This window comes from Candida theae (genome assembly GCF_024610275.1).
Source record: "Candida theae strain CBS 12239 chromosome Unknown scaffold12, whole genome shotgun sequence".
Lineage (NCBI taxonomy): Eukaryota > Fungi > Ascomycota > Pichiomycetes > Serinales > Debaryomycetaceae > Lodderomyces > Lodderomyces theae.
This window is the reverse complement of record NW_026261364.1, coordinates 34880-52622: the sequence shown is the minus strand read 5'-3', so window position 1 is coordinate 52622 and position 17743 is coordinate 34880. Positions and strand designations below refer to the sequence as shown.

At 40.7% G+C, this 17743-nt stretch overlaps 5 protein-coding genes across 5 annotated transcripts; 3 read left to right on the top strand and 2 right to left on the bottom strand. All coding sequences in view use genetic code 12, as the record gives it.

Moving 5' to 3' along the window:
• Positions 1 to 598: 598 nt before the first annotated feature.
• KGF57_000817 (uncharacterized protein) lies at positions 599 to 2404 on the bottom strand (the record flags this gene model as incomplete). Its single annotated transcript, XM_051755325.1, has 1 exon — positions 599 to 2404. The coding sequence occupies one exon, from the start codon at positions 2402 to 2404 to the stop codon at positions 599 to 601; it is 1806 nt and encodes a 601-aa protein (XP_051610591.1).
• A 1483-nt stretch (positions 2405 to 3887) lies between these two features.
• Positions 3888 to 4574, top strand: KGF57_000816 (uncharacterized protein; the record flags this gene model as incomplete). The annotated part of the gene is made up of 1 exon (XM_051755324.1): positions 3888 to 4574. One exon carries the CDS (start codon positions 3888 to 3890, stop codon positions 4572 to 4574), a length of 687 nt encoding a protein of 228 aa, XP_051610590.1.
• A 1655-nt stretch (positions 4575 to 6229) lies between these two features.
• Positions 6230 to 7882, top strand: PDI1 (protein disulfide isomerase; the record flags this gene model as incomplete). The annotated part of the gene is made up of 1 exon (XM_051755323.1): positions 6230 to 7882. The coding sequence occupies one exon, from the start codon at positions 6230 to 6232 to the stop codon at positions 7880 to 7882; it is 1653 nt and encodes a 550-aa protein (XP_051610589.1).
• An 81-nt stretch (positions 7883 to 7963) lies between these two features.
• On the bottom strand, positions 7964 to 10132 carry KGF57_000814 (glucose-induced degradation complex subunit; the record flags this gene model as incomplete). Its single annotated transcript, XM_051755322.1, has 1 exon — positions 7964 to 10132. The coding sequence occupies one exon, from the start codon at positions 10130 to 10132 to the stop codon at positions 7964 to 7966; it is 2169 nt and encodes a 722-aa protein (XP_051610588.1).
• A 4235-nt stretch (positions 10133 to 14367) lies between these two features.
• On the top strand, positions 14368 to 17568 carry ZCF29 (Zcf29p; the record flags this gene model as incomplete). The annotated part of the gene is made up of 1 exon (XM_051755321.1): positions 14368 to 17568. One exon carries the CDS (start codon positions 14368 to 14370, stop codon positions 17566 to 17568), a length of 3201 nt encoding a protein of 1066 aa, XP_051610587.1.
• Between the last annotated feature and the right edge of the window lie 175 nt (positions 17569 to 17743).

The window sequence follows — 17743 nt, the reverse complement described above, 5'->3', positions numbered from 1 at the left end:
TCCCCAAGTTTTAGCCCACACTAACTCAAACACCACTAACACGTCCTACTAGTTACGCCAGGTACGGCAGGTCAAACGCTAGGAATATTTTGCGAAAAAAAAACAGTTGTGATTAAAAAAAAAAAAAAACTATGTACGGGGGTAATGGAACTAGTAGGATCCTTGTTCGCTATTGGTTCTTGTAGATAGGAAAAACATGTTACTCATTCGTAATTTATCGTAGTAGTATGAGTAACCCCTTCTTCTTCTTCTTCATTAATATCTTTTTTTTTTTGGATTTTTGTAGTTATATTTTTGTTATATGTAAATAAACGTCGTTTCTTGTCCTTTGTGATTTCAAGTGTGAAATTTTGTATAATTATTGTACAGTTCGGTGAGCCATATTGCGCTCTGTCTTGGCTTCATTTCAAATTAACTGGGTATTGTGCGGAAGTACATTCAATCAAACTCTTCCTGACTTGATAACCCATTTGCTTCTTCCAATATTTGAAATTAAAAGCTGACCATTTGTTAGTTTATGCATCAACATCATCCCGCTGTCTCTCTCTCTCCTCAAGCTCCTCACACTCCCAAGGCCCTGCTTCACTTCAGCAAACGCCTATCTCCTAGCTCTAACCTTATGTTTATCCTCACTCACTTCAAGATTACCGCATTGTTTCAAAACTTCATGAACATCAACACCACCTTGATTGGTAATAATCTTGACTCTCTTGAAACTCAAAATCAAATCCAATGGAACCCACCCTTCAACATCCATATTCTGTCTCAAAAAGAAATCCTTGATCAAGTTCTCATCACTAAAATAATACTCCAATTGATATCGCAAGGCCTCAGATGGGTCTTGTTGTGGTGAGATTGGTGGTGGTGGTGCAGATGCAGATGCAGATGCAGTTGCAGGTGCATTCGCCATGGAGGCAGGGCCAGTGGGTGGCACCATGCCTGCTCCCGGTGCTGCTCCAGGTATGCCGGGAACGCCATTGGGCATAGCGAGTGGATGTTGAGGAATGAATGCTGGTGGTTGCATTGGTACATAGTACATAGGAGCAAAATTATTGAAATGCTGGGGACTGTATGGAGAAGCGCCGCCAACATTTGGATTTGGTGATTGGTTGTTGTTGTTGTTGTTGTTGTTGTAGTTGCGGTTGTTGTTTCTGTAGTGTGATTTGTAAGGACGTGGTTGGTATGGTTGTTGGTTGTGATACTGTGGACCTCCGTTAGGACTGTTGTTGTTGTTGTTTTGGAATCTCTTGGGATACCCATTTGACGAACCGTTGCTGTTGTTGTAGTTTGAGTTGTAGCGTCTATTGTAGGGTTTCTGATGAGATTGTGGTGGATATTGTTGCTGTTGCTGTTGCTGTTGCTGTTGTTGTTGTTGTTGGTGGTGGTGAGTGAATCCCAGCTGTTGCTCTTGCTGCTCTTGTTGTTGCTCTTGTTGTTGATGTTGTTGATGCTGCTGTTGCTGTTGCTGTTGCTGTTCGTCGTCAGCTCCGGTTTCTTTATTTGGTTGAGCCTCTTCGGTCTCGATAGAAGTCTCATTTTGTTCTTGCTTTGTAGCCTCTGACTCAGCACTGGCTCCAGCTGGCTGATTAGCTTCTTTAGCTGGCTTTTGGCTAGAATTTACCTCTTCCGCGGCTGCGGCTGCTGCAGAGTCACCTGCACTCTTCTCAGAACCGACATCTCTTGAGCCTTCTCTCTTCTTAGCAGAGGCAGTAGTAGAAACAGAAGAGGCAGATTTTGATCGGTCTTCTCTAGAAGAAGCGCCACTTCCACGATTGGCGCCAGTATTATTGTTGTTGCTGTTGCTGTTGTTGGCATTGTTATTCTGTCTCCTCTTGTTTCTAGGCTTTGAACTGCCACTCGACCTTGATTGCAACGTCACATTGACATCTAAAGGAACCCACTTGGTAGTTACCGGCTTGATGAACTTTTTGATTGGTTGTTTCTTTATCGACGGCGTTTGTTCACCCAACACTGGCGTACGTTTGTTGTCAGGGACTGTGTCCTTTATCTTCAATGCTTCAACGTCGTTGGATATCGATCCCCAAACAGAAGTGGTGGGGACTGGTGCAGGTGCCAATGACACTTTGGTTGGAGAAGTTTTTGGCGAATTGGTAGCAGTGGTGGAGTTGGCAGTTGTAGTATTTGCTGATGAAGTGGCTGATTCCGAAGGGGAAGACAGAGGAGATGCACCGGAACTAGAAGACGATGCTTCCGGCTTCTTTGACTTGGATTCTTTGGCGTCCTTACTGTCCTTGGTGTCTTTGTTTTCCTTGGCAGGTTTGACTTCCTTTGTCTCGGTAGTTTTAGTTGCTGGTGAATTGTGTGTCTCACCTAATGACTCCTTTGATGATTTACCATCGGATAATGACTTTGCTAAAGCAGCATATGATACATTGGAAGTCATGCTGGATTAAAATAATAATGAAAGAAAAAAAACCTCCCCTGACTATAATGTGCTTTTGGATGACTGGATAAAAATGAGATTCGATATGAAAGTCAATGAACAGATAGACTTGTGTTGCTTCTTTTTGTGTGAAACGGTATGAAGGATTCACTTATGAACTTGTTCGACAAGGTATAAGGTATGATGGCACAGATGCTATGGAAAAAAAAAAATTAAACAGTGTACTAATCAGGTAGTAGTATACGGGATACCTAGTTAGATGGATGGACTGAAGTATCGATGGGTTGAGTAGGTCAGTTACTTTGTGTGAAAGAAACTCGTTGCAAGAAATTTCGCTTGACTGATTTAGTTGTTAAAACAGAAATCGTTGTGAAACCAAAGTAGATTTTTCAGCTGCAAATCTTTTGGAATAAAATGAATAGCAGATAAAAAGAATAGGTCTTGAGTGATTCTCCAAGGAGTTTTGATAGTAGTCTGTCCCTATTACGAAAGTGGTGATTCGTAGGATTTAAAAGCGTCTGTAACCAATTGACGAAAAGAGTAGACAGAAAAAATTTTTTTTTTTTTTAGCTTCGTTTAGTTATTGTCATTAAATTAAAAAAAATTTTCACCACACATACACACAGTTTCAAATTATTGGTAGCGTCATAGATACCTACAACTAAATTACTACTGTGTGTCTCTGTCTTTGCTCTACACTGCGCCTTTCCCTCTTTCTCTTCCTCTCTCTCTCTCTCTCTCTCCCCTTGTGTGTGTATGTGTAGAGACAAGCAACACAGTAGTCGACCCTTACACATTCCGAATTAACTTTGCTATCTACTATTTGCTGTTGTCTCTCTCTTAGGGCTTAAGAGACACTTTCAAACATATCATACGCCGCTATTCCACGTGTAACACTTCCATAGATTAATCTGCTGAGTCTGGGTCCTCCAGAATACGTCACGGAGAGCCAGAAAACCGTTTGCCCTGGATTAGTTGTCGTACAGTATGTTTTCAATACAGTGCAATAAGAGTGAGCTGGCGACTTGCCAGATCTAACTTTCCGTCTATATTCCTTCACATTAATTCTTACGGGGGAAAAGTCACCAACTATGAAGCTTGGTTCTGTTAGACCAAGAAGTGCACTACGTCGGTAATGTTCATTGCCTGGCGCCACCTCTAAGGAGTTGTATAGAGCACCCGCTACGCACGTGATCTAGTCTCGCTTCTCTCTGCCCCACACACTGTGTGTGCGTGTGTGTGTGTGTGTGTCTCAAAACAAAGACAGAGAAATCAAAAATAAATAATACTCTCAACCGGACGAAACATTGAAGCTGCAACTGCAACTGCAACTGCAACCGCAACTGCAACATCATTATCACCATCAATAGCACTCTTGCACACCACGTCCAAATCTATCTCCATATACTACAAGAAACAGTTTGGGAACTTTATCATTACCACACAAGTACACTCGGGTACCAATCTACACCATTAGTTCTACATGACGATACTCACAAACCCCTTATATCGTCCTCTTTTGGAAATAATCAGATCAGCCAGAAATGGTATAGTATATGGCGGGAAATTGCGGTTTTCCCATGCGCTTGTCATAAACCTTTTGTACAGATCGGGTCCACTAGGTCCACGTATGAAGTCGGTGTTGGAGGCCTCAAAGGACCATGCTGAAGTATTGGCTTCATTTGCCATAATTTATAAATTGACAGTCAAAATCCTACAAAATGAAGCCTTTTTGGGACCCAAAAACACACAATTGCCCAAATTCATTGCAGGCTGTTTAGGATCGTGGATTGTTTATTCCGGTCACTTCAATTTGTTTCATGGAGGAATCACACATCAAATCACCTTGTATTGTTTTTCAAGAGTCATTATTGCACTAGGAAAGATTCTATTGGATAACTACCTTGGCTGTTTTCAACCATCTTTTACAAACTTTGCTGGTGATCAAATTGGGTATCGTGATTTAACCCTGCATCAGCAGAAAAAACTAAAGAATATGATTTATAACAGACTGTGGAAGTATTTCGCCATATTGGTTTGGGGATTGGTTATGTTGATTTATGATTACAGGCCACAGTATTTGCAAAGCTCGTTGAGACATTCAATGGCTTATATTTACGATGTGGAGATGGACACATGGTCGAATTGGAAGGACTTCTTGGGGATTTGATATAAGAAAAAAAAGAAAAAAAAAAGAACACAATACCACTTTTTGTTTATCGACAGAGAGATTGGGGAAGATAAGAGAAAGCCTCTGTTTTCTAGTATAAATAGCAGGCATTGAGTATACAAATGAGAATCGTCTTATGATCCTTCTTCTAAGTTAGGTGATGAGAAAGGCGCTTGTAAGAAAAGCAAAGGGGTACGTTTATGGAGCCAAGGATTCAGACGTGTTGGAGGTAGCAATCCCAAATCACAATGGTTTCTTTGATGAAAGTTTGCCCCAATGGTTCGGTTCGTGATGAGACTGATATCATTAGACTTTCCTTGAATTTTGGGAGAACTAGAGTACTTTGGGATCAGATCAATTCTTTGAGACGTGATAGAGACAAGCGGATATTTATAGTACTTATTGTTTGAATTTTGGATACTATATACGAGTTTAGATCGGCATCGTTAAAACTTGAGGCGGAACAATACACATCTTCAAAGTACTAGATTATGCGATCTATAGTATCTGCGGGTTGGGGTTTGTTACCAATAAATGGACGCAATGAATATTTTCATCACCCTTCTTGTAAGCAGAAGTAGGTGGTGTGTTTGTACAAAACATAAATAAGGATTGTCCTGTTCACCTTCTAGAGTCTTTCGTATAGAAAAGAGTTGACAACCTTTGACTTTTAATCTTGAATTTTCTTGTGTGTATAAATGATGGTTGTCGTGTGTCCTGCAAACTCTCTTGGAATTCAATCTTCTCCCTTGCTTGCTTTGAGAAGGTTGATCTTGAGCATTCTACAAAAGTGGAACGATAAGTAACTAGAGGAATTGACCACGTCGTTGTGTAAACATTTTTTGCAACAATAAAAACAAATTCCGCTGCGTTGTTTTGTGTAATGGACCAAAGGCTTGAAGAAATTGAACATCAACCCCTGCTGCTATTACACATAGCATTCTCGGATAACGTTTACAACAAAGGTTGTGAGACTGTTCTGTAATATTATTTGGATACACAGGGATTAGGTGTGGTGGCAGTAATGTCAACAACCAAAGTTTAGCCCATCGTGTCTTTCGAAATAGATCCAAAAGATCATGTTGTATGAGCTTGGCTAGTTGTTTTCAAACAGGAGTTTGCTTATATGACCCAACCCATATCCCGTCCAGTGTCCAATCGACATCCCTGTGTTGCCACTGTCACCCATCTCGACAAGCGCAAAACCGAATTCCGCAACACGTTGGAGGTCGTGTCTTTGCGTCCGAAAATTGTTTAAGAACACGCTGTCAAAATAATTGGTTGCAAATACACTACCTATGCCATTTGCCTTTGATAGAGAAGCACCAGAGTCGAGATACGGGATACAGGACGCATAGTCAAAAGACGACAGCCTAAGCTGTTGACATAACTACAGTACTATACACTATATCTATGTTTGTAGATTCAACTGGCCACGTAATTCAAAACGCTGTAGCACAGCGCTGCGTTGTACACGCCGAAGCGCGGACTGAAAAACATTTTGTGGTTACAAGAAGAAAATAACCCCCGATTATAAATCAACATTTGTTTTATTTTATTTTATTTTTTTTCTTTTTTTCCACTCAATTCTTGAATCCTTTAAACACGGTATCATTCTTTTACTAGACCACCTTGTGCATACTACTCCTTATACTATGCAATTCTGGAAATACTCAACTAGTGCATTGGCCACTCTTCTCGCAGTTGTGTCCATCACAAATGCTAGCGGCCCAGCTGATGGCGAGGCTGTTGCTGATCCAAACTCTGCAGTTGTCAAATTAACCACCGATAACTTTGCCACATTCCTTGAGGAAAATCCATTGGTTTTGACTGAATTTTTTGCTCCATGGTGTGGATACTGTAAAATGTTGGGACCAGAGTTCTCCAAAGCTGCTGACAGTTTGAATGAATCTCATCCAAATATCAAATTGGCTCAAGTTGATTGCACTGAAGATCAAGATTTGTGTGCTGAACACGAAATCAGAGGATATCCAACATTGAAAATTATCAGAGATGGTCAATCAAAGTCTGCTGAAGACTACCAAGGTCCAAGAGAACATCAAGGCATTGTTGATTACATGATCAAGCAATCATTGCCATCTGTTCAGGTTCCAACCTCATGGGAAGATTTGGAAAAGTTGGTCAAAGAGCAAACTAAACCATACATTTTGAAGGTTAATGGTGCTGCTGATGACATATTTGACAAGATTGCCAACAACAAGAGAAACGATTACACATTCATTGATGTAAGCAAAGATTACTTGAAACAGTTGGGTAAGATAATAAACCAAGACTTGAAAAAGGCTTCCTACTTGGTTGTTCATCCAGGTGAGGTTGTTGAAGCCGTCAAGTTCGAAGGAAAGCCTGATTTGGAAAAATTGACTGAATTCATTTCTGTTGAATCTTTGCCATACTTTGGTGAAATTAGCAGGGACACTTATATGTCTTACATGTCTTCGCCTTTGCCAATTGCCTACTACTTTTACAAAACTCCAGAACAAAGAGAAGCTATTGCCTCTGACTTGGGCAAATTGGGTAAAAAGTACAGAGGTAAGTTGAACATTGTTGGATTGGATGCCAACTTGTACGGAAGACACGCTGAAGCTATTTCAATGGATCCGGAAATTGTTCCATTGTTTGCCATTCAACAAGTTGCTGAAAACAAGAAATACGGTATCAACCAAGCTGAACATCCAGATGGTCCTTCATTCAAGGTTATTGAAAAGTTTGTTGGCGATTACTTTGACAACAAGTTGGAACCAATTGTCAAGTCAGAACCATTGCCAACTGAAGAAGAAAAAGCAGCCAACCCAGTTGTTAAATTGGTTGCCCACAATTATGATGAAATTTTGAAAAACACCGACAAGGATGTGTTTGTGAAGTACTACGCCCCATGGTGTGGTCACTGTAAGAAGTTGGCACCAACTTGGGAGGAATTGGCTGAGATTTTTGGATCAAACAAGGAGGAATCTCAAGTTGTTATTGCTGATGTGGATCACACTGCAAATGATGTTGACGTTCCATACGAAATCAGAGGGTACCCCACCTTGTTGTTATACCCAGCCAACGGTGAAATTGATGAAAAGACTGGGTTGCGGGTCCCAGTTGTTTTTGAAGGTCAAAGAGAATTGAATGCCTTGCTTGATTTTGTTAAAGAAAAGGGTGCCTTGGGTATTGATGGCTCTTCTTTACAAGAAAAGTTGAAGGAAGCTAAAGAAGCTGCCGAGGATGCAGCTGGAGATGTTGCTGAGGAAATCAAAGAAAAAGCCGCTGATGCAAAGGAGGAAGTTGATCACGATGAATTGTAAATTTAGTTGTTGTGTAAAACTAGCATACAGAAAAAATGAAAAAATAAAAAAAAAAAAGATGAGGTATACAATAAGGATTTTTCAAGCTCCCCAAATTTTGACTAACTTATCATCACCCACGCTTCCCCACATCTTTCCGTAATCGTTGTTTCTCACCACCAGCCCGCGTAAGTTCCAATCCACCGCATTGCATAGATCAATATGTGCCTTGATGCGCGTAATGAGCTGACCCGTGTGCAAATGCCAAAAGTACACATACCCGTCATCAGAACCACTCAAGACCAACTCCTCTTCACCAGTCTCTTCATTCAAGTAGCCAAACGAACTACGCACAATGTAGGTGCTTTGACTGTGTCCAATGTATTTTCTGTACAAAATTGGCGGGTTATGATGCAACAAGGGTGAAATGTCCCAAACTTGTAACTCCTCGGGAGCTGAATTGATCAAGACATATTTGCCATTAGATGACACTGAGCACGACGTTAGTCTTCCACGTAAATTGATGCATGCTAACCTTTTTGTTGTTGCTTCGTCGTTGAATACATCAGGAATGCGATAAAACAAAAGCTTCTTATCGTTGTTTGCAGTGATGAGAAATTTACCATCTGGCGTAATGGCCAAATCATTGATTCTGTTGAATGCACTCTCGGTGAATGTGGATTTAGCATCCGCTTCTTTCATGGAGATGTCATCTTTTCTGTTGCCATCATCATGGTCTTCATCATTATGTATGTCATCAACATCTTCATCCTCATCCTCGTCTTCATCGTTGACATCATTTGCATCTTCAATCACCGCTTCGCCGTCGGTGTTATTAGTGATGTCGTGAGTACGACGTGAGCTGCTAGGACTAGTGGTGGCGCTCGAAGTATAAGGGTCAAGCACTCCCGAACGATGTCCTTGATTTTGTCTCTTTTCTTCATCGTCGCCTTCCAAGTTGCCATAAAAGTCAAAAACCTCTACTCCGTAGCAATCAAACACTTTCAATGCTTTATCAGGTGATCCAATAACAAATTGGGGCGTAGACGAACTAAATGAAGTTTCCTTTCTGTAAGGTAAAAACTCACACGACCAAGTCTTGATATCCTGGCCCAATGTAAAACAAGTCATCAACTTGATTTCGTGGCTTGTGTTTGCTTCGCTTCTAGTGATGCGTTTGCGATCAATATCGCCAATGGACCAGATACGAACCACAGTATCCAAACAACAGCTAACCAAGTACTGTTCCTTGGGGTCCCAACAGCAATAAATCACAGCTTTAGTTTTCCCGCTTGATGGTTTTACTGAAAAGGGTGCAAATGCTGCTGAATCGGCTGCGTTTGTAGGTTCCATTATCTTGATACGCTGGAAATTTTCATGCACATTGTACAAGATTAATCGACCATCGAGGGATCCAGTGACGAGGTACTTACCCGATGGGGAAAATTTTAAGAACCACACTTCGTCCAAATGGTCTGTTAATGTGCAGTGGAGTTGATCACAATTGAAATTATTTGTGGTTGGGCTTGGATTTGGATTTTGCGCCGACAAGGACTTTCTCCAATCGTGTTTGGTTCTTGGTGGGAGGTAGAAGGGTGATTGCAGTTGCTGATATTTCACTGCTTGATCAATGATGGTGGAGAGTGATGGCACATGCGTAGGCGAGTTGAAGACAAGGTGTGAGTTCTTGAACACTTTTTTGAACACGGCATCTTGCACTTCTTGAATATTCAGTCCAGCGCCAGGCAAGTTAAAAAATGCCTTGTGTAGTGGCGTGCCCTCATTTGTGAGCACTTCTGCTTCGTTTTCATATTTCAACTGATCTAGTATTTGAGCGTCGTACAATTCTCGTATAGAATCAATATTAATCTCATCCAACAACGGTAGCAATTTATCCCACAAATACGAATACTCGCTGTCCCCTTTGTGGTTACACCAGTAGTCCATTCTGCGCACCATGTACAACACAGAGTTTACCACTGACTTGTGATCTTCGCCAGTGTAGTTTGTGATGTGGATAAACTCCTCGTGTCCAGTTTGTGAAATCAGGGCAAGGTAGTCTTCAACCGTTCGATAGTTGTTGGTGCGTAACGCGTTATGAAACCAGCTAAGAAGCACAGGTATGTCCAGTGCATTGTCCGTTTGCACCTGTGTCCTGTACTCGTGAAGTAAATCTGAAGATAGTCTGTCATACCCCAACTGCCGCAACGTTTTGATCATTACTTGAACTTGAAAGTCGGGAGTTTTTGGAGTTGTCAATCCGTCACTCATGGTAGTTATTCGTTTGGATAGAGTTTATATCACAGAAGTGTTGAGTGAACGGGATTTGGGGGGAGGGGGAGTATCTAATTTGTGGCTTCTACTAGTTCCGTGATCAGCGAGAATTTTGTGAATTGCTTGAGTTCCAGATACGGTAATATAATGCAAGAGGATTGTACACTGGTGTGTTTCTCACTAAAGTCGGAGTAATTTTAAGCCACCTCTTTTATTGTTCCTAGAATACTTCTGTATAACCACTAAACTATCACATAGGGGCCAATCTTTGATAATAAAAAGTGGAAAACGCCGTATCAATCTAGTGCATAATTTTTTTGATGAGGGGAAATTTGAATGAGCCGATTGGAAGGTGCACAAAGGATTAAATGAACTTGTGAATGGGAGAGCACCAACTGCATAAACGTATGTGGAAAACGTTCCTTTTGTCCCAAAGCCGGAACAATTTGTAATGAAGCAAAAAGAAAAAGAAAAAAAAAGTGTGGCTCCCGGCTCCCCTAGTTTACTTGATCCATGGAGGAAGTTGAAAGTCTGCGGCAACTCAAATAAATATCACATCGCCTTCGTTGATGGTAATACCGATTGTTTCTAGAGTATGGACTGTGTTTATGGCTTTTACAACAATCATCGAGTTTGAAGAGAGAATGCTCTTGTGTGTGAGACAACCATTCGTTTGAGGGTGATCAGATAATGCGATTCCCAATTGGGATTGTTTTACGATGTTTTGTGCAACCACAAATCTCTTTGTAATTTTCCGATTACGCACCTACCCCTTATTGTTACCATGTTCCATCATTGTTCAAGTTTGGAACTCTGCATCATACGTTTGTTTCGATGCCATACGGCGGAGAGGCATTGGACAACCGAAACAATACCACCCTTTAGTTTGAAGTGGAGAATCAAAGAACAACTATCTATACATTTCGGAGAAATTTAGTTCTCCCAAGGGTTTTTAAACAAAACGTGTGTAGTCTCGTTTAAGAGGATTTGTCGAAAGGAGAGGATCCACCGGGATATATGAACGCTTTTCTCTTAATTTTCTTTATCGATTGTGCCCTCTATGCAATGGCTGATGAGAAAGTTTCTCCGCAAATTCCTTCGACTGTTTATTTTTGAGCTATTTTTAGGACAATAGTTTGATTACTAATTGTATCATACTCTTTATTTGTTTTCCCGTTTAGTTCACAATGGAAGACAATGGTTAGATGCGACCGTCCAGACGTAGATGATCTTGATGGCTCGATTTCAAAGTTTAAGTTGAGCATGTGTCTCCATAACTACTTGAACTCCATGTCTTACAGTAAAGTCCACTGACAAACGATTGTTTACGAAGAGAGCAAAATTCTTTCCTCTTGAAATTGAGTACTTAGGAGGCATGTCACCTGCACAGAACTGCCCTGTATTTTTTTTCTTTTTTTTTTGAGCCGTATCTTCCATGAGGAAAGTGTATACACGCTTTGTTTACCTTTTATTTTATTTTATTTTTCTTTTGTCAACAGCTAAAATTAGTCACACTAGCACGCACTAACTCACCAACACTCGCATTATATTGTTTTGTTGTCTTAGTCTACGCATGTGCTCTTACTTTTATTCGTATGTAGTGTGCATTGAAAGATCCCTTGTCACCAGCAAAAGATTCTGAGGGTAGGCAAAGAGGTCAACTAGCCATGGAGTGAACACTATGGTAGAGCCAGTTGCATGGGAGTTTCTAGCACAGCAATGAAGAGTATAACATTGTCACTGTGTAGAAGTGTAGCTCTTGATTATTGTTGCGCATTTCCCTCGGGCTTAAATGTCCGATATGCGCTATCTTTTTCTGTCGACTTGCCAAATTAAGTTACACGTCACTATCCTTACGTCACCCATTTTCTTTTTTTTTGAAGAAGTATTTCGATTACTAATCTCCTTGTTGGAATATAGGTGGTGATTTTTCCTTTCTATCCGCGTGTACATTACGTACCGCTCCATTACGTTCCGCTCTCGAGTATCCACAGAGTGGGAGCGGAGGTGAAGCTTCGAAGAGATAAGGCAATTGCCAATTGTTACCTCTTTTTCGTCTGTGCCACGGTTTCTTTTTCTTTTCTTTTTTTTTCTTTTTTGATAAAACTCACAATTGTTCCGCAGTTGTGTTCTTCAGCGAGGCTTTGACAACGTTTTTGGAAGGAAGAGAATCAGATAAACTTTTCTTTTTTGAAGTGTATTGGGGGGGAGGGGCCGATAGGTCACTTACTTTTCGTAGAATCTCGGAATTACCTAAGCGCTTACAGCTATTTCGATCCGGTGGGTTTTGTGTTGCAAACTACGATCGTAATGTATCTTTGTAATTGCCATTGCAATATAAAGTTATTGCCACTTTTGTGAAGAAGCCAACTCTTGCAGAAAGAGAGAAAAAAAAAGGAGTGACTTGTTTATCTGAAGGGAAAAGCAGGATCGCATTGCCAAGCCACTTAGTGCCGAGGCTAGATCAGTCGAAAGAGGGACAAAAACGGGATCATTGCCAGGAGGCACGTTGCTGTTAACGCGAGTTTTAGCCATCTACACCTTTTCTGCAATGATTTGTAATATTGAACATCTCTAGAGGAGTAAATGACGCCGTTTCCAGTACATGCTCCGGAGTTAAGTTCAAAGCTTCGGGAATTTGACAAATTGGGGAGTTACTAAACCCGCGCAGACTGACAAAAGAAATAATCCATTATTGTACCTCGAGTCACTTCTGTGGTTTGTGTGAGTTCTACTACATCCCACACGAATTCCCTATTGTTAATGGGAAGAGCTCTGTTGTATGTAATATCTAAGTGAAATTCCCTAAAACAAAACAGGATATAAACGAAGTCTTGGAATATTAGAGTTTTGCATAGAGATTAAGTTTTTGTGTAGTGCTACGATCTTTTATTTGTTTACCAATTGCAGTGGAGGCTCTATATGACTCACCATTTACACATGCTCTTTAGACTACAATAGGACAGGGTTGACAAACGAACAAACCCAATTGGAAAGATAAACTACACAGCCAGCTTTTTGTTCCACCAAGTGGCTGCTTTACAGAAGCTATAGTTTTTGATAATTTGTTCAGAAGACACAAAACTTTTTATTTAGCGCCCAGAACAATTGAACCATCGTTTCTTTTTATAGAATAAGCTTCTTTCATACAAAGGAGCAAGCGTACATGTACGATATCTTAATTCTCACTAAGATGTGTAATGTGTGAATTACATTATATTCAACCCTATTTAGACCAAAAATTTGAGGTCATACACTTTTTTGGAGTCAAAATGCCGTGTGTGTGTGTGTGTGTGTGTGTGATTGCACACAATGGCCGCTTGGTGGGGTCAAATGAGGGAAACAATCGGAGGCTAGAACTGCGAACTTAGTAGTAACAATATAGTAGTTTCTAACACACTCCCATGAGAACAATGGGTTCTTATTATGATGCCTTATAGAATGTGTACATGTTTTAGGTTGAAGCGAGGTCGTCCCATGTTTTGCTTGAAAGAATATTTAATGAATTGCAAATCCACCTCAAAAGAGGAAAGCACGGCACAGAGAGGTTGCAAATAGATGTATTACTTGTATTTGTCTGTCACATTTATACCAACACATTTTGACTTCAGTTAAACCTAATTGAGTTAATCTTGCAGTTATAATCAGGTGTAAGTACTTACATATCAACAATCAAGCGGCTGATTCACCTTTTATCGGCACACATCTACACCAAAGCATCAACGTTTTGCTCAACAAAGCCACTCACACTTCGATACTACACCAATAACCACTATTGTAGCAATCCCCAAAGAGTCTGAGAGGGAGAAAAATTACAAAGCACAAACACAAAAGGCAGAGAGAGTTGCACTATTTGAAATTGTTTTGTGTGAGACTTTTTTAATTTCACAAGGGTCACTATACTGTACCGTACTATACACTATACAGAGACACAACTAAAAAGTCAGTCTAGTAGTCTTTACTATCTAAGCAACACAAGAGTTCAAAAAATTATAAAAACTACTGGAGAAGCTATACAAGACTCAATACTACCTACTTCTTCTTCATCTTTCCATTCGCATCTCAGATTTGAGAACAAACCATTCTCACAAAGCACTTCTTTCCATACGTCATCGCGTACGGCATAATAGAATACCATAATCAACCCCATCCCAAAACACGTAATATATCCACTTATACATACGCAAACCAAGAAAAAGAACACGCTGTAATCAATTGAGCGGCAACCGGATATGGGAAAGCTAAGAGCAAGAGTATCTAAGGTGTGTGATTTTCGCAAAAGGAGAAAAGTTAAATGTGATTTGGGGAACCCGTGCTCCACGTGTATCAAATACAAGAGAAGTCCCTGTGTCTATTCGGAACTTTTGGGAAATGAAGATGTGGAATATGACGAACCGAGAAGAAAGTATGTTGTAAAGAATGAACCCGTTACCGATGTGAGATCCAGTGTTCCCAAATCTTTGTTCTCACCAAAGACATCTTCCAATGAGCAGCCAACAGTATACTCATCCAAGCCGTTGACACCGGATGGTGCCAGCATAGATATGGTCCACGATGAATTGTCGTTTCTCAAGCTGAAGCTACAGTCCTTGGAGCAACAATTGACCACGCAGCAGGCACCACAAGTACCCTCGGACCCCTGGCAACTGCAACAACTGCCATTACTAGTTGCACCAAAGCAATCCCCTGAGGGAAAAAGTCCTACATTCTCACCTTCTGATCCCAGGTTTTCCCTGATTTCCTCCATGGATCTATACGGCTTCAATCCTATTGAATCTGAAAGTGAATGGATCAATTTCACCACCGGTTACAACCCCACGCAAAACCGAGAGCCAGTCAGTAGAAAACATTATGGCCCATTATCATGGGTCACGTTGTTGAAGATTGACAATGCAGTTGCTGCAATCTGGTCTCACATGGAACAAATCAAGAAACAATACAAAGTGCGTACTGGGACCCACTTCATCCCTCCGCATGACAACACAACACAAGCTGAGAAAGATTTTTCTGAAAAGGCTTACAAAGATGATGGGGAACATGATGTAAAGTTGTTTAGAGAAACCGAAGTCAAAGTGAGTTCCAAAAAAGTTGTTACTCAAGAAGAATTGAATGAAAAGGCAAAGTCTTTGGGATTGTCATTTTATAAAGGGGGCTTGGACGAAGAATTGGAGCTAGTTGAAAAGATTAGGTTGGTGTTGCCAAAGCAAAACGTGCTTTGGAAGTTGTTTGACAGATTCTTTACCCATTTGTATGTGGCTATGCCTTTGATTGACCAAGCTGCTACGAAAGAACAATTGCAACGACTCATTGGGCCAGAAGATTACCAGGACAAAAGCGTTACTGTGAAAGTCGAAAAGAAGTTGGACTTTGCGTACTTGGGACTATTGTTGATCTTGATAAGATTCAGCTATATATCACTCTTTTCCCACGACTCCACCATCAATGAGGTGAATTTCAGAACAAACAATCCTGAGCCAAAAGCTCAACTGATCAAATTCTTGTTGAATAACCCCATTGACATTGACGTTATTGATGTTGCTCATTTATGCTTGAACCAATTTGATATGATGAGATGCGGCAACATGGCAATAATGCAATTGGCTCTAATGACGAGAATTTACCATTTGTACGCACCAGAACTAGGTGATGGAATTGATGGTGGTGATGGGACTGTATTCAATGCCACTTTGATCCAAATGGCAAGGGCACTAGGTCTTCACCGTGATCCTGATATGTTTCCTGAGTCCTTCAAAGATGCCAGAGAGAACAATTTGGTGAGGAAGATTTGGTATTATGCATTGATACTTGACTTCAACACTGCAATGAATGAAGGGGCTCCAACGTCGGCAAATTTTGACTCCTTTGACACCAAGTCTCCGCTTTACGTTCCTGGTTGTGAGAATGTTGATGACATTGAGGTTGAAAAGATTGCATGTTCTTGTTTCCCAAGCTTTGATTATACTTACAAACCAATGAGTGAAATGTTTTCAACTGTGTTCAATGTGAGATCGGGTGTTAGTATGGCAGATTTCGTTAATAGAATGGACTTTCTTGAAACATTCTTCAAAGAGAGGTATTGCGATGTTCCCAAAGAGTACACTACTGCTTATGATGGTTCCAACGACACGATGCCCAGAACTTTGAAATTGAAGATTTACTTTACTGGCACTTTCCATGTCGCCTCGATGCATTTCCACATATTCAATTACTATGAGAGAAAGAAGAATACACAATTGGCATACTTTTACCTTAAAAAGATTGCCCTGGTTATTGTGCACGATGTCATGCCTTGTTTCATTGAATGTATTCGACACAAGAAGAATATTTTCAAAAGTTCAGCGGATATGATGACAAGTCCCAGTTTTATCACTGTTGCTCACAAGTCGTTGATTATGTTGTTTTCATTCCATTTAAGACTCAAGTACTGGATCTATGATTTGCAAAAGAGATTTGACCACAATTCCAAAATGAGGCTGTTTGATCCTGCAGATGAGGAGTATAAAGCCAAGTACCTAAAATTGGTCCACTTGGATGATTTGGTGGAAAGATGCATTGGACATTTCCGTGACGGAGTGGCCCGGTTATCTCAAAGGTACTATTATGCTTGGCGGGTGACCAAGGCGCAAAATTTCCTCAAGCTAGTTTTGAATGATAGTTTTTTCGAGTCGTACCTGCCTGCATTCACTACACGGCCATTTAGCTCTGAAATGTTGACTCAATTGGAAGAGCTTTTTGAGGTGTCTTTGGATAAAGTTGAGCAAAGTTTGAGTCAGAACAAGAGGAAGAATAAGAAACGGAAATCAAATGACTCTATGAAGCAACAGCAGCAGCAACAGCAGCATCAACAACGGCAACAACAGCAACAACAGCAACAGCAACAACAACAACAACAGCAACAACAGCAACAGCAGCAACAGCAGCAACAACAACAAGTTGATGATGTAGATGATGATGATGATGTCTCAATTGAGGAAGAGTTGAAGAATAACGTCAAATCATTCATGAATGGTAATGTTAATATGAGAAAACATGAAAACTCAATCAGCTCCACAGGATCAACAACTTCGGACAGCGAATTTAAGCCGAATGAACAGATTGATACGATCTGGCTACAAATGATGAATATGAAGAATAACAACGTGGATCCTATGTACAGGTCCTATGATCCCACCATGAACCAAATGTACGGCGCGACTCCCTCCTTTTTCAATCAAATGGATGGTAGTGGCGGTGGCACTGGTGATGGTAATGGTGGTATTCCTTTCAGTCCTGGAGTCCTTGGTGCAGGACTAGGAGGCGGTGCCAGTTTCAGTGCTGCAGGAGTCACCGTTGGCGCAGGCGTCCAAGGTGGAGGATACAATCTGTTTGATTTTGGTGCTGGAGAGATGTTTGAGAATTTCCCCGTTGATGAGCTATTTAAGGATGTTTTATAGTTGGGGAGACAATTGCTATTGTTGTTTGTCGAGTGTTGAGAGGTTATACCGTGTACATATGTTTTGTCTTTTCTTTCAATTCGGGGGGGGGGACTATCTTTTGTATATATTGAGCTGTATATAGGTGAATTGAATACATTGTGAGTTTACTTATATAAGTGCTGGAAGCATGTGG